The sequence below is a fragment of the Chelon labrosus genome, assembly GCF_963514085.1.
Source record: "Chelon labrosus genome assembly, chromosome: 3".
Lineage (NCBI taxonomy): Eukaryota > Metazoa > Chordata > Actinopteri > Mugiliformes > Mugilidae > Chelon > Chelon labrosus.
In genome coordinates this window covers 24,447,882-24,470,560 of record NC_140339.1, presented here as the reverse complement: position 1 = coordinate 24,470,560, position 22,679 = coordinate 24,447,882, and the positions used below count along the sequence as shown (strand labels likewise).

The 22,679-nt window shown below is 39.5% G+C and overlaps 1 protein-coding gene across 1 annotated transcript; it reads right to left on the bottom strand.

Annotated features, from left to right (window-relative positions):
- Positions 1 to 1,853: 1,853 nt before the first annotated feature.
- Positions 1,854 to 22,602, bottom strand: ap1g1 (adaptor related protein complex 1 subunit gamma 1). The gene is made up of 23 exons (XM_084541960.1): positions 22,503 to 22,602; positions 16,190 to 16,393; positions 15,962 to 16,086; positions 15,625 to 15,766; positions 15,356 to 15,452; positions 14,082 to 14,158; positions 12,214 to 12,309; positions 11,763 to 11,843; positions 11,575 to 11,673; positions 11,445 to 11,500; positions 11,178 to 11,291; positions 10,923 to 11,063; positions 10,406 to 10,460; positions 10,197 to 10,319; positions 9,971 to 10,060; positions 9,749 to 9,873; positions 9,063 to 9,167; positions 8,801 to 8,942; positions 8,460 to 8,583; positions 7,950 to 8,054; positions 7,634 to 7,794; positions 6,704 to 6,802; positions 1,854 to 6,581 (listed from the first exon to the last, which is right to left on the bottom strand). The coding sequence occupies exons 2-23, from the start codon at positions 16,388 to 16,390 to the stop codon at positions 6,480 to 6,482; spliced, it is 2,460 nt and encodes an 819-aa protein (XP_084398086.1). The 5' UTR covers positions 16,391 to 16,393; positions 22,503 to 22,602; the 3' UTR covers positions 1,854 to 6,479.
- Between the last annotated feature and the right edge of the window lie 77 nt (positions 22,603 to 22,679).

Sequence of the window (22,679 nt, the reverse complement as noted above, 5' to 3'; positions counted from 1 at the left end):
GCACTAATCAGTCATCAATTAGAGAATATCAATCACTTCCAGGCATTACATAATGCTGCCAGGATGCCTTTTAATTCATGCACTTTGCCCTGTTTCAATCACCCACTGCAGTGTAAGCAAACCTACAAACGCAACACAGATATGTGTCGTGTCCTGTTTGAATCACCCACTGCATCGCAGGAACAGAAACCCCTCTCTTATGACCTGCCTTTAGCACTCGGATCCCCGTTGCAGCGTGAGCTCCGGGACCACTGCGGCTGCCGCGACCTGCAGTCGGATTCAGCCCCGCCTGGTGGACCACCGTGTCCGGCTGCCTGTCTATGCAAGCCCCGTTACCTCCGACATCACCTCCCTTCTTGGTACCCGCTTGGATGTTAGTCGCAACGACCGCCGCGTTGTTATCCTCGTCCTCCATCGCCATGTATGATCCCCTAGAAAGAGAGACAAAAACAGAGCGCCGTCCCGGTGCGCGACTCGTAAATTCCCACGGAGCGGTGAAAATTCATCCTGTGTCGGTGCAGCGACGCCATATCCCGACTAATCTGACTGCTGTCAGACAGGCCTGCCGGAGAGCTGATCAATAAACATTAGGTGGGCGTGTTCAGGCTATTTATTATTCAAGAGCCGATGGGCCTTTCCGAGGGGAGAGGCATCACTGTGATAATGATGGGGCGAGTTTAACCAAACACTTTATATATCTTTAAACAGTCTGTGAGTTTAACCAAAGATAATCTGGGTTTCTCATCGTCGGCACTGTCTTCGGCTCTCATGGATTTAACCAAACAGATTGAAAAAAATGAATTTGTGTATGAAATATTTCTGGTTAATCTTTGACAGTGTAGTTAGCTTTGCTCTGCCAAAGCTAAATCCACAACTCATTTTTGTCCAGGAGCCCTGAACGCCCCTGAGCTTAAGATATATACACTGATCAGCCACAACATTAAAACCACTGTCAGGAGAAGTGAATGACATTGACCATCTTAACTTTTGGACCTGGCATTCATGTGGATGTTACTTAGACATGTACCACCCACCTAGACCAGACCAGGCACCCCCACCCCATAGCAATGACACTCCTTGATGGCAGCAGCCATCCCCAGCAGGATGCAGCAAAAAACATGAAGAACAACACAAGGTGTTGACCTGGCCTCCAAATTCACTAGATCCCAAACCAATCAAGTATCTGTGGGATCAGTCCCCAGTGGAGACCTACACAATATTAGGAAGGTGGTCATAATGTTATGCCCGGCGTATAGCAGAATTGCCAAAAGAGGTCGCTTTGATTTAACATTAATTCTGAAATCCTATCGTGCAGTAAGGCCTTTTTAACAGCTTTTATAAAACTTGTAGGAGAATCCACAAGTGTTTTCAAGTGTTCAGTGGTGACTGTGGACACCACAGACAATGTTAGGACCCAGGCACCAAAGCAGTTAGGCAAGTTTTTTAATCATAATTTATTTATTATTTCACACTTGTGCTTTTCAAAGCCTACTCTGACACTTTATCTTGAAAGCTCAGTTCTGCAGAGCACCACTTTTCCTCAGTAATCATCAATTTCCCATACTTCTTAAAAACACATTATCTTGAAGCCATAGCCATAACCTGTAGTTTAATCTTAAACTACAGGTGGGGAAGCTGATTAAAAGGCACCAATGTTCATTTAACTTGTTCGACTGAATTCCCTTGTTTACTGACACCATTAGAAAAATAAATAAAAATTAAAAAATAAGGTTAAGTGTGGATAATACGAATAAAAGTTTTATTCTGATCAAATCTCTATATGTGGCAATGCCATAAATGTAGAAACTGAATCCAATATGGACACTGAACAATGCTTGTCATCCATTTGATAATAAAGGTGATAAATGGAACATTTATGTATAGCCCCCAACCCAACCAAGAAAACAAACTACCATAGTTCAACTAGATTTTTGACTTTTTATTCGCTTGATCATTTTCTCCAACCCAAAGACAAGAATACACAGCATAAATTGAAAATATCCCATTTAATAGTTTACAACCTCTCGTCTTTAATCATCACTTCATATTTTCAGTCCGACATTCACACTCACCTTGAAGCCTTGAAGCTGGCATACAGTTCAACGCGTCAAACTGGACAGTGAAACTCATGACTTCACCTTCCCCCAACAAATCAGATACAATTTTGCTGTCAGTCGGGGAAGGTCTTTGAGGGGAGGGTGGGTGGGGGGGTACAGGTTACAGATTTTGTTCTCAAAGTACAGTCGATGCATTCATTTTTGATTCAACAGTGAACGTGGTGGTAACTCAGACGCTCCTCCAAGCCCTTTACACACAGGATTCAAAACTAAAACAAAAATCAATTCTCCAATTAATTCAAATGACAGATGTGCACTTTCAAGACCCTCTTAAAAACAGCATTGTAAGTACTACCTGAACACCCTCTAATGTTACAAGTTAGAACTGACCCAGGATTATGGCGCGACAGATTTTACAATTTGAACTTTTCTTGCGTTTCAGAAAAACAAAGAAACCCAGTCTCAGGTCAAGAGTAGAAATGGCATTATTTACACTGGTTTTCACATGCAGATCAGAAGATGAAAGCTGAAATTGCAGCCAAAACCAAATAATCCTGTCCTATGTTGATTAAAAGACATGTTGCACACCATCACGCTTCTGTCTTTCTCTGATATACTCACACACACACTCACACACACACATCACTGAGCACACCGCTGATAGGTATAGCTTTCCATTTCTTTTCTTGTTTTAAGTTACAGTGTCCAGAGCGCTCACGTTGGGTTCATTTTCCATTTGTACATTTTAAACTGCATGAATTACTTGATCATCGAACAAAATGATCTGTTGTGATTAATAAGGGTACATACTGGTTGAATAAGATAATACATACAACACAAACAAAAAAACATTCAGGAATAGATGAATGAAACTTCCTTTCCTCATCCCAGTCAGACTTCCAGTTTGCACAGCTCCCCCTTGTGGTTGTTAGCGTGTAGCACAAACTTTCCCCAGGTTTGTTGAGGTGTTGGTTAACCAGAGCTGGATTACAAAGTCCACTGCCTTTCACCGTCGTATCCTGCCCTGATTTGCAGCCACGTCAAGTTTGAATCAATAAAATAGCGTAGGCTCAGATCAATTTCACGTGATGTGTTACAGCATCACCTTTTGTTTCGGAGAGTGCAAAGATTAAGTGAATGTCGTGCCATGCAGACACAAATAACTTCGGCGATAAGCAACTAAAAGAAAGAAAGGAAACCAAAAGAATGCACCATATTGTTCAGACCCAGGGTCATACATGTTTGAAATCCTTTAACACACCCATTACCTACTAAAAACCTATTTAAATCACAATGTGGAAAAAAAAAAAAGATTTACAATGAGTTCTAAAAAAACCATACTATTCGTGGCCTTGCTTGCTTGCTTGAAATGATGCTTTTAGGAAGGTGCAACATGGCAGACGAAAAGGTAACCAGGCAACTACAAGAGAGCGAACACACCGAAATCAGAAATCACAGGGGGCATCATTTCCTGATGCAGTTTGTAGGTTGAAGAGAGTTTAATAGATGTGAATTGACAAGAGTGCACGTAAGGCCAGAAGGAAGAGTTGCTTCTCAGCAAAGAAAGCTGCTCCTCCTCTTCAAAGGAGGGCATACATGAGGCGACTGAGGGGAAGCAGATGAAGCGAGGTGCCACTTCTGCCGCTGCGCAGCACTGTGCTTCAGTTTCTCAGTAGTACAGTACGTCATTCAGACAACATCTGTTAAGACAGACTCAACCCTTATTTCAACATCCCAAAGAGCCCCACCAAGTAACCTGCTGACCAGCCAACTATCTTTGTAAAAGAAGATGACACATCTGATCATGAAGGACAAATAGTAAATTAAATCCAGATCAATTGCATCTTTTTTCTTCTATTTTTTTTTCTTTTTTTACATATATGCATACAATTATACTTTCTAGCTATTCTTTTAAGTCTTCATGTGGGTTTTATTTAATCTGATCAGCGTTCGTTTGTTTTACAACTATTTACAATGTACAGGCAGCAGATCATATATCTTTTACAATGAATGAGTGATGATACAGGGAAGTCTCAATAGACTGATGTTGACTAGATCTATTTAGACAATATACATTGTGAATAATTGGAATTTTTTAGAAAATGGCATCTAAAAAAAGGATGAAAGATAGTACAAGAGACAAAATTGTAAAAGCCCTCAATATGTACAGAAAAAAAAGCCAATATAGCATTTGTCAACAACAGAAGAAGAAAAAAAAAAGTTAAACCGAAATAATTTTCTCCATATACACATATCATAGCTCAAAAATATTTCCAAAGCTAATAGTCTCTCTGATTTGGTCACAGAAGTTAGAAGATAGTGAAGCATAGTGAAAAGAATTATACAGCCCGACTGAACATCCGAGGACGTCAACACAGCATCGCAGGTTAAGTAAGATACAAACTACTGTTAGTTTCTCTCATGCAGATGCTCCCCTTGATTGCAATTCATGACTAAACAAAGCTGTCTACTGCCACTGAAGGTTAACAGAAAAAAGAAAGAGAACATTGTGAGGTATTAAGGTAACCGTCCCCGACAGCATGGTCAGAATTCTGATTCGGAGAAGACGAGAGCAAAGAAATCAAAGAGTCAAATCATCAAACAGTCACCACAGAACAACCTGTTCCAGTACCTCACCAAGTGATCCAAACTGACATTTCAGTGTTTGTTGGTGTGTGTGCGTGTGTGTTGGGGGAGGGAGTCCTTAGTGATATTTAAACGCCATTCCTACTTTTCTCCTGAAACCTTCATGCCAGCTTATGAAATGTTTACATCTTTTAGCTGCCGTTATCTTTAGAGATTTCCTTTGTTTGCAAGACTTGCAGGAATTTATTTAAAAATCTGCCACACTGTAAAGAAACAATCAACAACATGTAGCAATAATTTATACTTTTGTCAAGACAACAAGACATTTCTGTGGATATCCACGTGGGCCAGTATTAGTGGGTGACTGATAATTAACTTATTAGACAAATAAGTGAGGAAATTCTAAATTCTAATAAAATTAAGTGATATACCAACTCTAATCCATCAGGACCACTTCCCTCAGATTGAAAACAACATCATCACACAAGCAGACTTACAAACAGCGCTCATATGAACCCAATGCTTCAGGGGCTTTTATCTAGCTAAGTCAGAAAGGCACATCACTTTGATATCAGGCATAAATTAAGTCAAATTACTGCAGAAATAAAACATACTGTCACAAAAATAGTGGCAATAGTAATGAGTGTCACCGTCAAAGAAGACATGAAAAAGAAGACTTAAGGAGGGGGAGGGAAAGCATTCAGTGCATGTAACTACATTCATAACAAGCTTAATTTACATGTATGTGCATATGATGACCACGTTCAACCAAGTTAAACAAATCTGAAATGTAACTAAATTGCAAGCCAGACTGAGGACACAGATGCAGAAAGATTTCAAACACAGATTTCAAACACAAACGCAATCAATTTGTTTTCAGATAATGTTCAGGCCTGGATTTATTGTATATCCATCGGAACGAATGAACGTCCTCAAACTATGCAGAACAATTAACCGTTTATCACACAGATCTAAAAACTGTCACTTTACTACAGATGAGATGAAAGCTCTGGGTTAATCTGAGGATGTTTTCTTCAACTAACCACAGGTGATCAAAGAGGGCTGTTCCCATTCCAATCATAGTGACAAATCAAATGTAGACGCCGTCCTATAGAAACATAGGATAAAAGAGGCCTACTACTGGAATCAGAAAATCCCCTTCCGAGTGATTGTGATCTAGACGATGCTCAAACATGCTTTAAGCAAATTAATGTAATTCAAAATGAATACAACTCTGACAAGTTATATCACTCATGAAGTGGAGGGTCAAAAACAAGGTGATTTATAACTGCACTAAACAGATATTTCAGAGGTTTTTCTGCTGCCATCGTGGGACTGAAGGTTCATATAAAAATCTGAAGCCAATCATAAATATCAAAGGAGCAAAGTGTTTCAACTGCATTTTAAAATAAAACTGGTTACTGAAGTGCTCATAGTGGAACACACTTGTTCTCTACAGAGACCTGAGAGGTAAGGTGTACCACAGTGGATGGTGTGCATATGTGCTTTAGTGGATGGGAATGGTGCTGAGCAGAGGGTGCGTTGTACTAAGCATTAATAGACTGTGGAAACCAATTAAGAAAAAAAAAAGAGGAGAAAGTTCATTGATTGATATGTTTTTCCCAATTATTCTCGTGATGTCGATAGTCAATAGGGTCTTCGTAACATCTGTATTTTTCTCCTGTGTTCAATGCTCTGCTGCTTCCCATGCAACTCGAGGGCAGCGGTCTGCAGTGATGTCACAGGGGGATCCGTTGGAAGAAAGGTGGGAGGTGAAAGGAAAATCGTTTTCATAGTTCCCTTGGTGGGGCTTTTAAGAGCAACGGGAGCAGCTCATCACTGCCAGGACTGAGGGGGGAAGTTATTAACCTCAGCCAGGTCTTGCACAGCCGAGCCTTTGTGGGTGTACGTCAGCTTGATCCTCATTCGTAGCTGTTGCTGAAATTTTGTGAGGATGATTGCGTTTATTAAAGAGAAAATTCTTACAGATCACAAATGACACGTGCCAGGTGTGCAAATAATTAGCAAAAGTGACCACATAGGTTTGTGGATAAACTCACCTTCTGTGGGTTTAGAACTCTGATGACCTGTGTGACAGTCCCCTGGTTGAGTGCTGGGACAACATTACTACTAGGGGAGAGGAGCTGCAGCTGGAATGTCTGAGAAACAGATAGAGGACACACTGTTAGATGAAAATTTAATGATATCCATGGAGAAATGAGGCCATTGCAACAGTTTAAACTGAGGATGCTCGCTTTGATCAGGCACTGATCACAACTGATGTTCAGTTCAAATGACTTAATGACACACAATTTATCCATTAGATAAGCTGACTGTAAACTAGGTAATGTGGGCAAGTAAAAGTCACTCAAACGGCGTTTAAATTGCCTGAACCTCTGTATGAGGTTCCACTTATTTATGGATTTTATCTTTTTGTCTTGCAAAATGGAGACTGGGATGGCGTCACGAGCAGTATGGTTGACATAAGGCTCCCTTCTTCAGCTTCTAAAAACAATCATTTCCTGTTGACATAAATCGCTTTGCAAAATGCAGCCAAATACTTGGAGTTGATTTGGTATTCCACTGACACCGAAAGTTCCTTAAAAACATCAAACAGGTCTGTCAACCAACAGAGTCTGATCTCAGATAGTGTTGACACTAGACACATCATGTTCTTGGAAAGAAAATATATACTTACAAGAGCATGAACATCAATACATTAAAACTGTCTATTTCCCAGCAAATAACTTTTTTCCACAAAAAGTCAGGGCAGTGTGAGCAGTGTTATCGTGTTAAAGATCCTGCATTTACTATATTCATAGTTTTTTGTAGTACACATTGTTAGCACTTACTGAGTCAGCCACGTAAAACCACTGGAAGACTGTAGGCTATTCAGTAGCTTCACTGTGAAGCTACATTAAAATGAAGACTGCTACACGGAGGAACGTTTTATATTTAAGCCATGCAATATTAGTGTCAAACCTGCTTACCTTTGGTACTGCAGCCTGAAAAACAAAGTCGGTCATGTCAGCCTCCGTCGTGTTGGATGCATGGATGGTGATGACAGCGATGTTTGGGTTGGGATTAGCTCTCTCAAATGTAAAGTCTATCTTCAGACCATTCTTGTTGTATGCCGTCATAGGAGGAATACCTATACAGAGATTTCAGAGGGAGTAGATGGTCAATAGATTTACAGATATGACCAGTAACATTTCACTAGATGGGTCATGCTAATCCCAGAAAACAAAAACTCAACTACTCTGTATTTGGCAGTAGATGGATGGTCAAAGGGAACAACAGACTCACCTGCAGCTGCAATGTCATTAAACAGGGGCTGTGAGGAGAGGCCATCCAAGAGGAAAGGAGGTTGGGAAGTGGGCACTGAGGGAGCAGGAGCAGGGGCTGGACCGCCTGGGAAGGGGAGAGCAACACACCAGGGTTTGAGGCGACATTGACACATAATATATATGAGTCACCTTTTCCACGTGTCTCATATCATAACAGAGAGTCATTTACAATGAGACGCTGGAGCATCGCTAAAATCGGTTACCAACAGTTGTTAGTTGTCACAAATTCTGAACCACATTTTGAACAATAATTGACGATTATAACTTCTGGTCTAGAGGCCAAAAGGTCACTACCAATATCCACACTATGACGTTAAAATAAACCTATAGGAAGACATATTCACTTTTCATACTAAGATCAAGCAGGAAAAGTCAAGGGTTGGGAATCCCATTCACAACAAAAATCAAGGTTAATGCCATGTCCTTGTTATGTTCTATAAGGCATAAGAGAAGAAACAGAGCATCCTACCACTTAGCGAGAGGTCACCCAGCAAATCAAGCAGCTCTCCACCAGCTGAGGCAGGCTTGGTGGGCATTGTGGTCTGGATTACCGGCACATCATTACCACCCAGCAAGTCTAACAAATCATTAGCCTTGGGAAAGAAGACAAAACGTAAAGATTATAAAACACTTGCAATGCTGTACATGCACATATGTATACATATATCCATTTACAATAATACTATAGAATAAAAAAGGTTTATTATCAATTACTGACCAACACAACACCATCTTACAATGCAAAATAGGGAGTTAGGTCATTCAGGATTTGTATATTCTCGATAATAGAGCGAGTTTAGCTGCCCTCACCTGGTTGGTTGGCTGGGTGACAAGTGGTGGATGTTTTGGTTCCACAACAGAGGGCTCTGTCTCCCCATTTGTCTGTACAATCTCTGTGGGGCCATTAGTAGCAGTTTTCTCCATAATGGGCATTCGCTCTAGGAGAGCTGGCCTATTGTCAAAAAACATGAAAGGACAAATGATGGGCCAAACTCACAGCTTTTTTTTTCTTCTAAATTTACTGACTGGTACAATGTGGCAGATGTGATGGCTGAAAATGAAGCACTTTTACCTCATGTGGTCGTATTTCTTGAAAAGGGCATTGTACTCGACAGCTCTCTGCTGAAGTTCCACATCAATGCTACTGCCATATATGGAAACCACCTTCTTGATTCGGCTGTAACAAAAAATGTTTAAATGTTACAAGTTAGCAAAGAGGAAAGGTGGCACTGGTTATAGATCATGTACTTTACCATACTGGCAACCAGATATTTGTGTAGCATTACATGTCATGGGTCACAAGTGACTTAAAAAAGGCATTGTTATTGTTTATAACCTTTTAAAAGCATAATATTAATAACAGGCATACAGTACTACTTACCAAATACCAAACTACAAACACTAATTAATGGATGCCTTCTGACAGTTGTTATGCTCATGCTCTGGATCTACTTTAAAGTGATCTGACAAAACTAATTTCTCATCAACCTCAGGAGCATCTCATTTGCAGAGCTGTTGTCATTAAAACACCCCAGTCTCAAAGAAAAGGCTGCTCGGAAATAAACCTGCAACCCGACTGAAGCGCCATCTTGTTACGGTGACAAAAAAGTCACATGGACAAAACTCTGTGTCACTGTCATATTGAATAACAACAATATCAAATCAATGTTTTTCATCTTTTATCAAAAAACGCTGTTAAAAAAATGTAAAGGGAATACCAGAGAGGCAACAGGGCAGGTGCAAAAGGACATGACTTACTTTACACTGGTGAAGCGAGTAGACAGCTTCATGATGGCAGTAAGGGAATAACCCCGAGTCACAGGTGTAGACAGGTTGGACACTAGAAGGCCTTCCAACACATCCAGAACTTCATCCTCAGTCACCTTAATTCAAAAGAAATAACAGAACAGCTCAATTAACTGCTGACCCAGGGTTTATCTTAGGTTTGTGTGATCTTAAATTTGTGTGTGGCTGGTGTACCTGAATAGGCTCCTCCTCCTCGCACTGCCCTGACACTAGCAGGTCCCCGTACTCTCCTATGCACCAAGACGCTACCTGCACTAGAGGTTGCTACAGAACACAGACAAATACAAGTCAGTCTCTCATGCTCCTTTAAGCTAGTTTGAAATGCACAGTCTGTAACTGCAAGCTTCAAAGACAAATATGTCCTGCATCTAGTAATGACCCAAACCAGAACTGCTCTGACCTGTGAGATGTCCTCCAGCAGCGCTTTGTAAAGTCTCTGAACGGTATAGGCATGCATCTCCACACTGTTGGTGATGAGCTGGATGAGGTTGGGAACAGAATCGTCTCGCACATAGCTCCCTGCCTATAAGGAAGAACAGAGACGTCAATGAGGGATGAAGAGTAACCTTAAATATTTATTTGTAGATATGTTTTTTGTAATGTACATACTGTTGTCAGGACTCTCATAATGGTGTCTATGTGCCATCTTTTCGAAGGAGCATATCTGGAACACAAAGCATACATGGATTAGTCCCAGAAAAAGAGCTAAGACGTAAATGTTATGTTCTATTAAATCTATACAGCCATGAAACAAATGCTGTCAGAAAATAAATGGCATCAACATAGTCTGTCAGACGATGGATCACTCATTTTATCATCATACAGCATTTCAGTGCTTAACATCTCTGTGGTACGAACAAACATTTAGCTTGATGGATATGAGTCTTGTCTTGATTGTATTCTGTAATAACATGCCAATTTCATTACCTCTCAACAGAGAGATTAAGTTTAAATGCATCCAATTCACACAAATACAATGGCTTTAAAAAAAAAAAAACTCCTATGAACTTCCGTGCTAGTACAAAACACACAATTAAAATCTGAAATTTTCACAGCTTTGAGCATGACATGGGCAGAAACATTGTGTTTTGAAATGACTACAAAGTAGTGTGTGGGGGTGACGTACTTCTCTGCAGCTAGAAAGACTCCTGATGCACAGTCTGCTTTGAATTCCGGGTCACAGGAGTCCAGGAAGTAGAGCAGCTCCTTCATCATGCCTCTAATGTTGTTGCCATTCACCAGGGCAAAGCTCAGCTCCATTGCACGTCTACACATCAATGGGGAAAAAAATAATAATAATAATAATAATAAGACCAAGGTGAGAAACAACATGGCTAAATAATGGGTAAAATTGTAGTTGTAGTAGAGCAATGTGAATCACCTCTTGATGGATACATCCAGGTCTTTTAAGCAATCCACGATGGTGCTCCGATGCCTCTGCACTGCGTTGTGGTCTGTTTGTACCGTTTTTAGTAGAGATGTCAGTGCCACGTATCTGGAATAGCAGAGTTTGAGAGTATTCATATTCTCACATAATAAGAGCTACAGAGTTTAAGTAAGAGATGTCACCAGCGTTAGGGTTAATTATTACATAATGGATTTTAGGATTCTTCTTAGCCTTCAAGATCAAGTACATTGAATTATTTACCTTATATTTTTGTCATTGTTAAGAAGGAAGCGACCTAGTATGTTAATGGCCAAGACCTGTAAAAAACAAAAGGTATTTAGACAGGATAAAAATGTTGCTATCAAGTTCCCTTTAAATTAAATCAACTCACCCTCAGTCCACTTTCAGACTTGATGTCCATTATAGTCAGTACGGTCTCGTACAGAATTGCATTGCCTACATTTTTACTTGTCTCTGTGTTTGTTGCAACCTGCAAGAATATAAGCAATGAATTTGTCAGAATAATACTTAATCCATGGACTTTTGAGTCTAAGTAATGAAATATTTGTACAGTCTTACCTGTGCAAGAATGTCATTCATTGCTTCACTGGAGTCATCATCGCTCTTGCCTAAAATCCGCAGTAGTCTCAATATCCGCACCTAAGGAGTGGAAACAACATTCCTGTCAGTTTAATGTAAGATCATTTATTGTTGGCCACGGGTAACTTGGTAATTTTACTTTGATTTTACACTGGAATAACTTGACCTACTTTTACTGTAGGCGTGCTTTTACATGATTAAACTTTTGGTGAATCTGACTTAACTCCCTGTTTAATAACAAATGATCAACACTAACAAAAGTTCTTAATAAAAAAAGGTTTAAATACTGCATTTTTATTTTACATTTCTGTCCTAATGAAACAACAAACTCATTAAGCTGCATACACCTCACAAGCTCCGGTTATGCTTTCTTGTTGGTGGGATGCACATAAAATGGAGATTACTGAATTCAAGAAAAAGGAAAATGTACCTGCAGGAAAGGGTCACTTATGCCCGACACATCATGCTCAGGAGAGTACCCAGACATTATTAGGTTCTTCAGGATTCTCACCAACTGTGGAACCAGCTATAAAGACCAACAACAGAGGAGAAAAGAGGAGGTGTCACAATATTTAGTGTGGATCTATTAAATGATCTACTTCTCCTTATCAGCATTTATATAACAATGTTCTTCATTAACATTTAAAGTTTACAGTTTCTCTTTCATGGTGGCATCCAGCCAAATTCAAGGTACTGAGATTCTTGTTTGAAGGAGGGTAATATGATTAAAACAAAAATGTGTGACAGAATCATACATTTTTTGAGGTTATTAAATCAAAACCCTGATTGTAAACAAATTGGGTTAGAACATTTGACTTTGTGATGTACACTGTCATTTCCCAACATGGCTACATGTAAGACTAGGGTTTAATTATATGGCAGCAAAAAATACAAACATGTATCAGATTACCACAGGATAATATCTCATTACAATCGATATTTCCTCTCCTGGGCTTCTAAAATAGGTCCTCAAAATATAGCCTTTAAGGAATACTCCAACATTTAGGGAACTAGTTTGCCATCTTATCAAGCATTAAATGAGATGACTGTGTATTTTTTTCAACACGTTGCACCGTGAACAGTGTTAGGTGTAAATAATAAAAAAAGAAGACTAGCAGAAGGGAACATGCTAGCCCGATTGGTGGATGAGCTTAACTGTGACTCACCAACAACTTGTTGCATGTAAATAAAAAGGTTTGGAGTTTTTTTTCGAAGGCCTTTTTTTCTTTTTCAGAATGCTCCCTGGATTACTCCCCTTTATACCAAACCAGATCACTTTACAGGAAGCACGGAGATAACATGGGAATAAATCTTCACTATTGTGATGACAAACGATCAACCCCAAATGCCAGAGTGGAATTTTAAAAGAAATATAAACATCTGAAGAATGACACCACAGTAGCACTTCTGCCAAACTCTTCCTCAGAACCTCTCCACAACTATATAAGCCTAAGACCGGCAGTGAAATAATAAGCTTCCCTCTTGCAGTCTCACAGATAAAGTGAAGATCATCTGTTCTAGGTGACAACACCTGAGGCAACCATGTGAAAACACCCACCCTTTCAAATAGACAGTGATCTAATGAGTTGCATTTTAGGCAAATAATGACATTCAAAACAATAGTGAGAAATGTGTCTGACGAATGGACCAGTTGTTTTTTTTTTTTTTTTTTTTTTTTTTTAAATATTTAAAACACTGACAGAGTAATGATCACTGTACAAGTTAAAGAAATTAAAATTCTAAATTAAAACACAACATGACATTACTCAACACAAATCAGGTTACGTTTGAGGTGACTGTGAGGAGTGATTACTATTTACAGCATGCACCAGCTATGAGATCAGAATGTACTCTTACCTTCTCATTCTAACACAATGCAGGAATTGTAACAAAGACAAATGACAGAAAAAATATGAGGTAGATGTTAGGGAGGGGAAATTGGAAATCATTCACTTTCAGAGAGTTTAAAATAATGTTCAGATCATGAGCATGAGGAGTGGTGCTTCTGGCATAATTTGGTTTCACCTAGAGAAGGAGAGGTACAGTAGCAGTTGAAATACAAGAGGAAAAGACAGTGGTAGGAGATCAAAGACTAAGAACAAATACTGAATGTAGCGGAAACCTGTAGAGCAATCCAAACCTCAAACAGTTCAACATGTTTGTCTAGCTTAACTCTAACCAAAACCGAACTCTAACCGAAAATGTGTGCGCAAACGGAGAATGAAATGTGACGTGAGCTTAAGACAAATGTATAAGTAATTACTTTAAACTACTTTAAGTAAGAGATTCTGCTTGTACCTTTCTGAAGTGGGCCAGCATGTCAGGACTTCTTTCACACATCTCAGTGAGGAGGACAACTGATGTGTGGAGAACACCTGGGGAAACAGAAAAATAAAGGTTATTTGGTTTGAATGAAAATGTCAGCATTCAGAAATACAGTGAGTAATGGTAGGCTTGCGCAGCACAGTATACTATATATGTTATCATAAAGAAGTTGTTCCCTACAATGACCTTTAAAAGGTAAACACTTTCCCCTTTCAATTATAGAACAATCTCGCAGTAATGTTCCTTTTTACACATTTGCCAATGCATTTGATTTATATTTTGTTATGGGCAACCACAAGTTGATCAGGATTCACTGTATTTGCTGAACAACGCAGCTTTTCTTTGTTTGCCTTGTTTTTGTAAGTCCTCTGTTTTGTCAACCACACCACCCAGTCTTTGTTTTACATATCTTCACAATTATGCAAAATTTCCATGTGCCACTACCAAGGCTGATCAGTCACACAGAAGTCAGACGTCAAAAAACATGCCACAATAGAGTACGTATGATTAACTGTCGTGGACATCAGATGACAGCACCATGAATATGATTTGGGGCTAAACATTTCCCAGTGACCTGATCTCAATGGAACAAGTCTCAACACACCGAGGGTCAGCAGTGGAAAGCATTTGTGGGTGAGCTCTGATGCCACACAGCTATAAATACGTCCTATTATGAAAGGTGGTGAAACCAATAACAGAAGTCACAAGAGAACTTGTAAACATTAATTATGTTGGTGTTTGCAAGTGAAAATACATAGTAGGATTAGGATCTGTGGTCCAATTACTACAATTATGTATAGTTACAAGTTCACATCTGAAATTTCACAATAGCAGTTTCTGACTATTCCTATTTGTGCATCTCATGGCCATGTCACATCATGCTCCAATTATACACGGTGTCCTTTAAAAGACAGACAATAACAATCTTCTGTCCTATGTAAAACAATCACTACTGCATTGGCACACAGTGTCAAAGAAGATCAGGTTATTTCAGCAGCGACAGAAAATCTTTTCCTTTGGCATATCCCCCATATGTGGAGGGGGCAAACCAGGTTCAGAGTTTATGACAGGCTCATTAATTCCATTCTCCTCTAGAAAGGACACTACATAAAAGGACATCAGCTGCCCAGCTGTTCTGAGAAGAGCACTATGAGTAGCAAAAAATAGGGGGAAGTCTGTCTTTGTGGAGAACAATAACACTCCCTCATGAACCAGCGACAGCATCCTGACAAACCGTTTACACGTACCGTGGTTCTTCTCGCCCAGCAGGTTTTTTGTGGCTGGAAGGAACATTTCCATGAGTTCTGGCACCTTCCTGATGACATGAACTGCACACAAAGCTGCCTGTCGACAAATATTTAAATATGACACTGTTTAACATCTAACACAAATTTTCATTTCTGAAAATTGACTCAGAACACCACAGAGCACACACCTTCATTTCATCTCAGAAAGTGCAATGGATTTAACATTCTTCAGGTATTTATATAAACATACAACAAACAGTGAAGCTTACCTTTTTCCTCAAGTAAGAGTTGGATGTTTTGAGCAGCTTCTCTACCTCCCCTGCCAGGTCACGACACATTTCTGAAGAACCCATGCAGCCTAAAGTGCACAAGGCCAGACCCTGGACATATTGTGTGCTGTGATTCAAATCACTGGCGCAGGAGAAAGGAGTCAGATAAGCGATCGAAACACAAAAATATAAATACAATGAAGAACTTTGAATGCTATAATACACAGTGGCATATTTAGACGTGTCATGATGACAAAGGATTTGATAATGGAGAAGCAAAAAGTTTCATGTCTCAGCTTTAATCTTTCTTCAAACAGCAAGTCTTGCCACCACTTACTTCTTAATGCAATTTGTCATTAGTAGGTGGACATCCTGCCTCTCGTCCAACAGCAGCATAGCTCCCAAATAACCTATTCGTTTATCAGTGAACTTCTGGGACGCAATCAGCTTCAGACACTCCAGCTAAAAACAAGACATTGTTACTCAGATATTTGTGTGATACTATGACATCATTGGAAAACAACACCTTCAATACATTCTGTCTTCCTATCATCACCTAATTTACCTGTCCAAAATGTGCCGGATAGCCCAACATGTGCATATAAAGAAGCTTTGCCACATTTCTGCAGCGGTATGTATTGTCTTCCTCTCTGAAGGACGAGCGGATAGCTGCACACTCTTTCTGGATCATCTCACGCTCCTCTGCCTGGGTCCGGGCTGTCCGGATGGTCCGGATCAGCTCCCGCAGTCTGATCGGGGCTGGCATTCTCTGGAAAACACAAAAGAAAGAAAGGGGTTAGTCAAAAGACTACATAACACCAAAACGCTAAAGTTTAAATGATGAAAACTGGCAGAGACAATTAAGTTCACTTATACACTTAAAACATGTCAGAATTTATTCATGAATACAGACCACATACTGACCACATCCTAAAATATGATTAAACATTGGTATGATGTAGATTTCACTTCACAAATATGACTAAGAGCATTTAAGTAGTCTTACATGTGCAGAGGCAATGGAGAGTAGCAGGTGAAATTCAATTCCCTCACAGAGAAGCTTCTAAGAGCACACAGGCTTTAAGCTTTTAAATATTTATAAGAAGCACATGTTTAGTTGGGAGAATAAAATCTCATGTCTCTATGTTTAGCAATTACCCAAAATTAAAATTTTACAAAAAAAATAAATAAATAAAAAAAACAAACACGCAAACAGATGCAATAGTCACAAAGGTGGTAAAAGGCAAAGCTGTCTCATCAGGCAAGAAAACAATCTTCAAATTTAACTCAATATACTTAACAAAATCTTTTGAGTAGTAGAGAGATACTGCGTTTATGCATAGCTCTTAGAATATGTTTTCAAATCTCTTGAGGTCTTTAGAGTCATTACACTCCGTAATAGCTTGTACAGTAATCTTTAATGAACAGGGTTTCATAATCATCAAGGCACAAAGTGCTATGACAACCGTTTGACTGTGAGAGCGAGTAGGTTGTTTTTAATATGCAAGACAGCCTCAGTCAGCTTCTTGATTGGACTGCAAGATTATTTTAAACTATGACGACTAAACAAATTTATTTCACACAAATAAATTCATGTTAGAAATTTCATCAGGAAAAACATTTAGGAAATGTAAATTCTCATGTACTCGGTCAGTTGTAATTGCATTTTAAGATTAGACTGGAGAGCTATTAGTGGTGACCCTTAACTTAGAGATAGGTACATTTTGTCCCACAGTGCTGCTACAACAACAAAACAATGCTAATTACCTGTCAAACAAACACATTTTCTCCATCTAACTACCCAGTGCTGAAGTGGATGTTTGGTAGAGAGGCACACAATGCACTTTCATAGAGGAGACAGGGCAGAGACCCTAAATAAATGACTATGTAAACTAGTGGATGGCACTGCTGACCCACAACATCTCTCATGAATAATGTAACTCATGTAGATGTGAGACTGCATCGATAAGCACTTTATAAAAGCATGACTTCAACTCTAACTGAGTAGTCTGTCCTTGGTTTTATTATCCAAGTAAGGTAGAGGATTTCAAGGACCATGTATCTCACAAAGAACATGTCACACAACATTACAGATATGTTTACACTGGCTGCATTACTATGTATTTTAGTCAAGTGAGAATGTATTTATTGCGGTACTGACGTCTTCCTACGAATTTGAGAAGTGATTTCAAAGGAGAGATTAGAAACTGGCTATCAGTCTGATGATTTTTTTCCTTCACAGCTTCCAACGGCACATAGAGTACAGGTGACACCATTATGCAGACAAATGCCAAAAATAGATTCATCTTGTGGGTCTCTTCACTTGTTACATGGTTAAATATGTACTGTAAGCTTTCGTTTTATCCAGTAATGTTGAGGCCATTGTTCTCCCTAGAGCCCTGCAATAACATCTATAGAAATATTACTAGGTTATGAATCAGCTGACGCTGAGGCCAGAGAGCCTTACAATACAAAATCAACCCTGACTCCTGTTCCCACATGACTCACAAACTAACCTAGCATTCATTTTAAATCTAGCTTTGACATACCCAGTTTGCTTTTGACTTTATACCTGTATTGCTTAAAAGATGCTATATTTAATCCAAATGAAAAAAATCCCTACCCATTTATTACCAACCATCACTGATGCGATGAAAAGAAATTCTTTAAAAAAAAAAATGCCAGTCTACTGAAGGAAATAAGGACCCAGACATAGAGGGAATGAGGGCATCCTTTGTTGAATAAGGTGGAGGTTTGTGGAGAATATAAGAATTCACTGTGATCAAAGAGGAGTGGGGAGGGTGGTGGTTGTGCAAGGCCAGACTTTAATAAAGCTAGAGATCTACTGTCTGTCTTAACACCATTTAAATTACCTGAACTGAAAGGACCCAGTGTTGGGCTCCATAAGTCACAGCTGCCCTGCTCTTGCTGTGCTTGTAATCAAATGTGAACACTTTAAAGAAGGTAAATCCAGCCTCTGCTGAGATCTGATTAAATTACATTTCCTCATTCTTAGGAGTTGAAGTACAACAACACATTCTTCTACAATCCAAACTCAATTTTTTTTTAATTTTCCATTTACTTAGCATTTTTATTGCCACTTCCAAAACATGGAACAGTGCGTTTAGTTTAACAGACAACGACATTAGATGTGTGAGACAGTCTAGAGGATGGAGTACACATAAACTGACTCAACAGTTGGGGGGCAGCATAAAGTTCAGCTCAGTGTAAGTGGAGGTATCTTGCCCAGGTGTGACAGTTGCTATCTTTACATATAACAGGGCAATCAAAATAAAATCCACCTCAATCAGAGCTGATTGGCCTGATCCAGCTCTAGGAATTTTCAATCAGATTAAGAGGGGGTGGTGTAAACATTTGATAAGCCATTCAAAAGAAGAATATCAGCTTGTAATAACCTTGTAACTGTTGAGCCAATTGTTTCTCTCCATTTGAAAGACATAGATTTTTTTTCTGTGCATGTTTGTCCCACTTAGGGAATACAACAAGTTTCCAGGAGGGACAGAAAGATGGCAGTAGCAACACAGTGGTAGCAAAACAACAAATGGTTGAAAGAATGTGTTTGAAAAGATGAACTAAGCTAGATTTGATGTGGCCTGTGCTCTAGAGAACGTAGGTCCACCTCAGTCATCTTCTGCTAAATGAATTTATGATGTCCATAAAGTTAGGAAAAAGGCAAACTTCTGGCAGAATCGACGATCCACAGCAGACAGAACTTTGCACATATGTTATATTCGGATTGATGTTTTGGGTCATGTTAATGCATAATTTTATAAAATAAGTTTATGTAGCGTCTATTAAACAGTTTGGAGTCTCTGATCAGAATTATTTCCGTCAGATTGAAGAAATGACAAAGAAGTAAAAGAGCAGATTACAGTACATTACAGGACAACTCACTATGACAAAACAATGAGTTTGACGGCATCGTATTTTTAACATCTCTGTGCAGTCACCCACTTGGAGCTACAGTATAATAGCTTGACACTTTGGGTCATACGGCTAAACATATATCCATCACCGATAATTATTATTGATCATGCGAGGTTATGCCCACAAAACCAATCCTGATATATAAGCAATGTTTCACTCACACACATCTCACTTTTAATGGCATATTCTGCGTACATTGTGAAATGTTCATAACAAGCGTTTCCTCTCTTGAGATTTTAGGAGGCAGCCTAGATCAGCTTGCAGAGCCTGACAACCAGCAACAAGTGAAAAGCGTGCCACACCTACCATTTTCCACAGGGAGCAGTAAACCTATCCACTCTGAGAAGTCACCCTTATAGTATCAATAAAACTATAAGCACAGTTTAACATGGTTTTAAACAAGATTACTAACCAAGACTGTATGCTTAGAGGGGATAGACACATCCTTTGTTGGAAAAGAGTTGTGCAGTTAAACTACACATACAGCTCCTCAGACAGATCTACAATGAAACATAAACAGAGCTACCACTGGTGAAAAGCACTGCACTGCACTATTTTTGTAATCAGCTATGCACTCAGATGTTATAAATGCAGCAATATCAAAGCAAACCACACTATTCCTTATTCAACTTCAAGAAATCAGCATATTTACATAGTCACAAATAATTGACGTTATCAATACTCAATCGTGAGCAACAAAAGAATAGAGATATTGAGTCAGCTTCTATGTTCACAGCCTACTTCCAACAGGCACATTCAAATGTTGAGTCCTGCAACTCAGCCATTGTGCGTTGCTCCTACCACCAAGGTCGACTACATGCACACACAACATGAATGTATGTGAAATTACTTGAAGTATATGCTCAAAGTCTAGTGGTCAGCTGAGATGGCAAAAAGCCATTGCTTAGCTAAATTTTAACTGTAGAGGCTCTCCAGTTCCTCAACAGAACGGATCAGATAACGAAGGTTCAACAAAGAACTAGCCTGCAAATAAACATCACTATTGCTATTGAAAAACTGCTACTAATGCAGACTCCTACAATACTTTCTCCACCACTGACTTTAACGTGATGAAATGAAAAATCTGGAAGGCTGAGTAGTCACTTTCCAAGTCAAATGTGTTCGAAGGCAGTGTGTCATTCATGGATGTGTTTAATATGGTGCGATAATGAACTGTTATCCCTGCATATGAGCCATATAGTCAAACGTGTTTTATTTGAGTCACTGCTCGTATAACTAGTTAAGTGGGTTTCATGTATTTAACTGCTGCCTTGTTTCAAGCATCATCATCAGATTTTAACACCGAGTAATTTAACATCAATATGACTATCTGAACAATTAAAACCTGCTTTCAAACAGCAACATGTAAGCCCAGAGTAAGTTTAGTGATATTTCATAAAAACTTCCACATATGACAAGCCATTACAGTAAAGGTGCGTTTCACTCACTTCTGACTTATAGAACAGACAATACATAGAAACAGAGAAGTTCCAAAAAGTATAGTTGTATTATTGTGTGCGTAGTCCCACATAGTGGAGGCAGGGAAAGCTGAATGGAGGTGCAATATCAGAAATGAAGGGTAAGTAAAGCTTGGTTTGTAGATGGAGTGGTGTAGAAATATGTTCATCGAACTTTCACATCATGTCATCACAGATACCAGTGTAGTTGGTCCCAAACACCTTGTCAGTGGTTCACAATATGGCAAACACATACTACTTCCAGCCTTCCTAAAGCAGTTTTCCTGTGTCGGCATAAGAAATGCAACAGATCGAGGAACAGTTAAGACCTCAGGAGACCTGGCTTCACCTGCATTTGTGTAAAGTATGTCTGCTCTATTGTACCGACTACGAGTGCGGCACTACAGAAAACTTGTCTTACAATTACATGCAGGAGTCACCAATAGTGTACGTCACACTCATTTGATCACTTCCTACTTGCAGCCGACTTCCTTAAGCTACAAACTGTTCTATGAAAACAACTGTCATTCATATGACCACGACACATTATTAGAAAAAACATATATCTGGGTGCTACATTGTTATTTAAGGTGCTATCAACTCAAAGTTACACTCTTTCGAAACTACAGCAAAAACCGACTCCACGTCCTCAGCGCACTAAGCTAGCTATCGTTAGCTTCCTGGGTATTCAAATGCAACGTTGACTTAAGGCTTAAATGTTTACCATTTAAATGTTAGGCGAGTCTAATTTCATTACTAAACACGCAGCCCAGCGACATATGGTCAGTGTTACTAACCCAAAAGACACCTTTCAAAGCCAGCTAACAACGAGCTAACCCTAATATACACTAGTGTCTTGAGAGAAAGGGCAAGAAATTAGATTGACACTCTAGCAGTAGCTTCACCTTGGTTGACATTATTTCACGAAATTGTAGTTAACATCAGTAGCATTACACAACACTGACGAATTGAAACCAGAGGCCATTACACCTGACTCTGATCGCCGATTGATCAGGACATGATGCAGTTTAGGCCTTCTTGAAGCATTTGGATTATCAAGCTAGCGAGTCTGTGGCGTTAGCTAGCACCTGTCCATTCGTTTGTTTCTGTACTACCTGTTCCTAATACTATCTGAAATAAATGCAAGGGTTAGCTGCGTCGTCTAGCTAGAAATATATAAAATTGGCAATACGTGTTGTCACGATGATTGTGACTGAGTGGACAACCATACAGCATATAAAGCTATTGAGCTTCACATCCCTAGCCCAGCAGGTTGTTAGCAAGGCATGCTAAGCATGCTAGCTAACTTAGCTGCTGACAGGCACAACCCCGGTGCACTGAGGGCTGCGACTTCCTATGCAGCGCCACAGTGAGAGTTGTCAATGTTGATACAATCAAACCACGGATAATTACTTACACGCAACTTCATTTTTACACATTCCTGCCGACATATTATTCTTAAAATGTACTTACTAGCCGTAATGATGCCAGAAAATAACTGGAATCTTCTCTATTAGCAATGGAGGGAGGAACACACTAGACATGCAAAATGGTGGCTACTCCAGCCTCAGCACATCTACCGCAGGCGGAGGGATACATTGACATATCCCAGAGGTTTGTGAAAGAAGCGCGGACTGAGTTTATCATCAG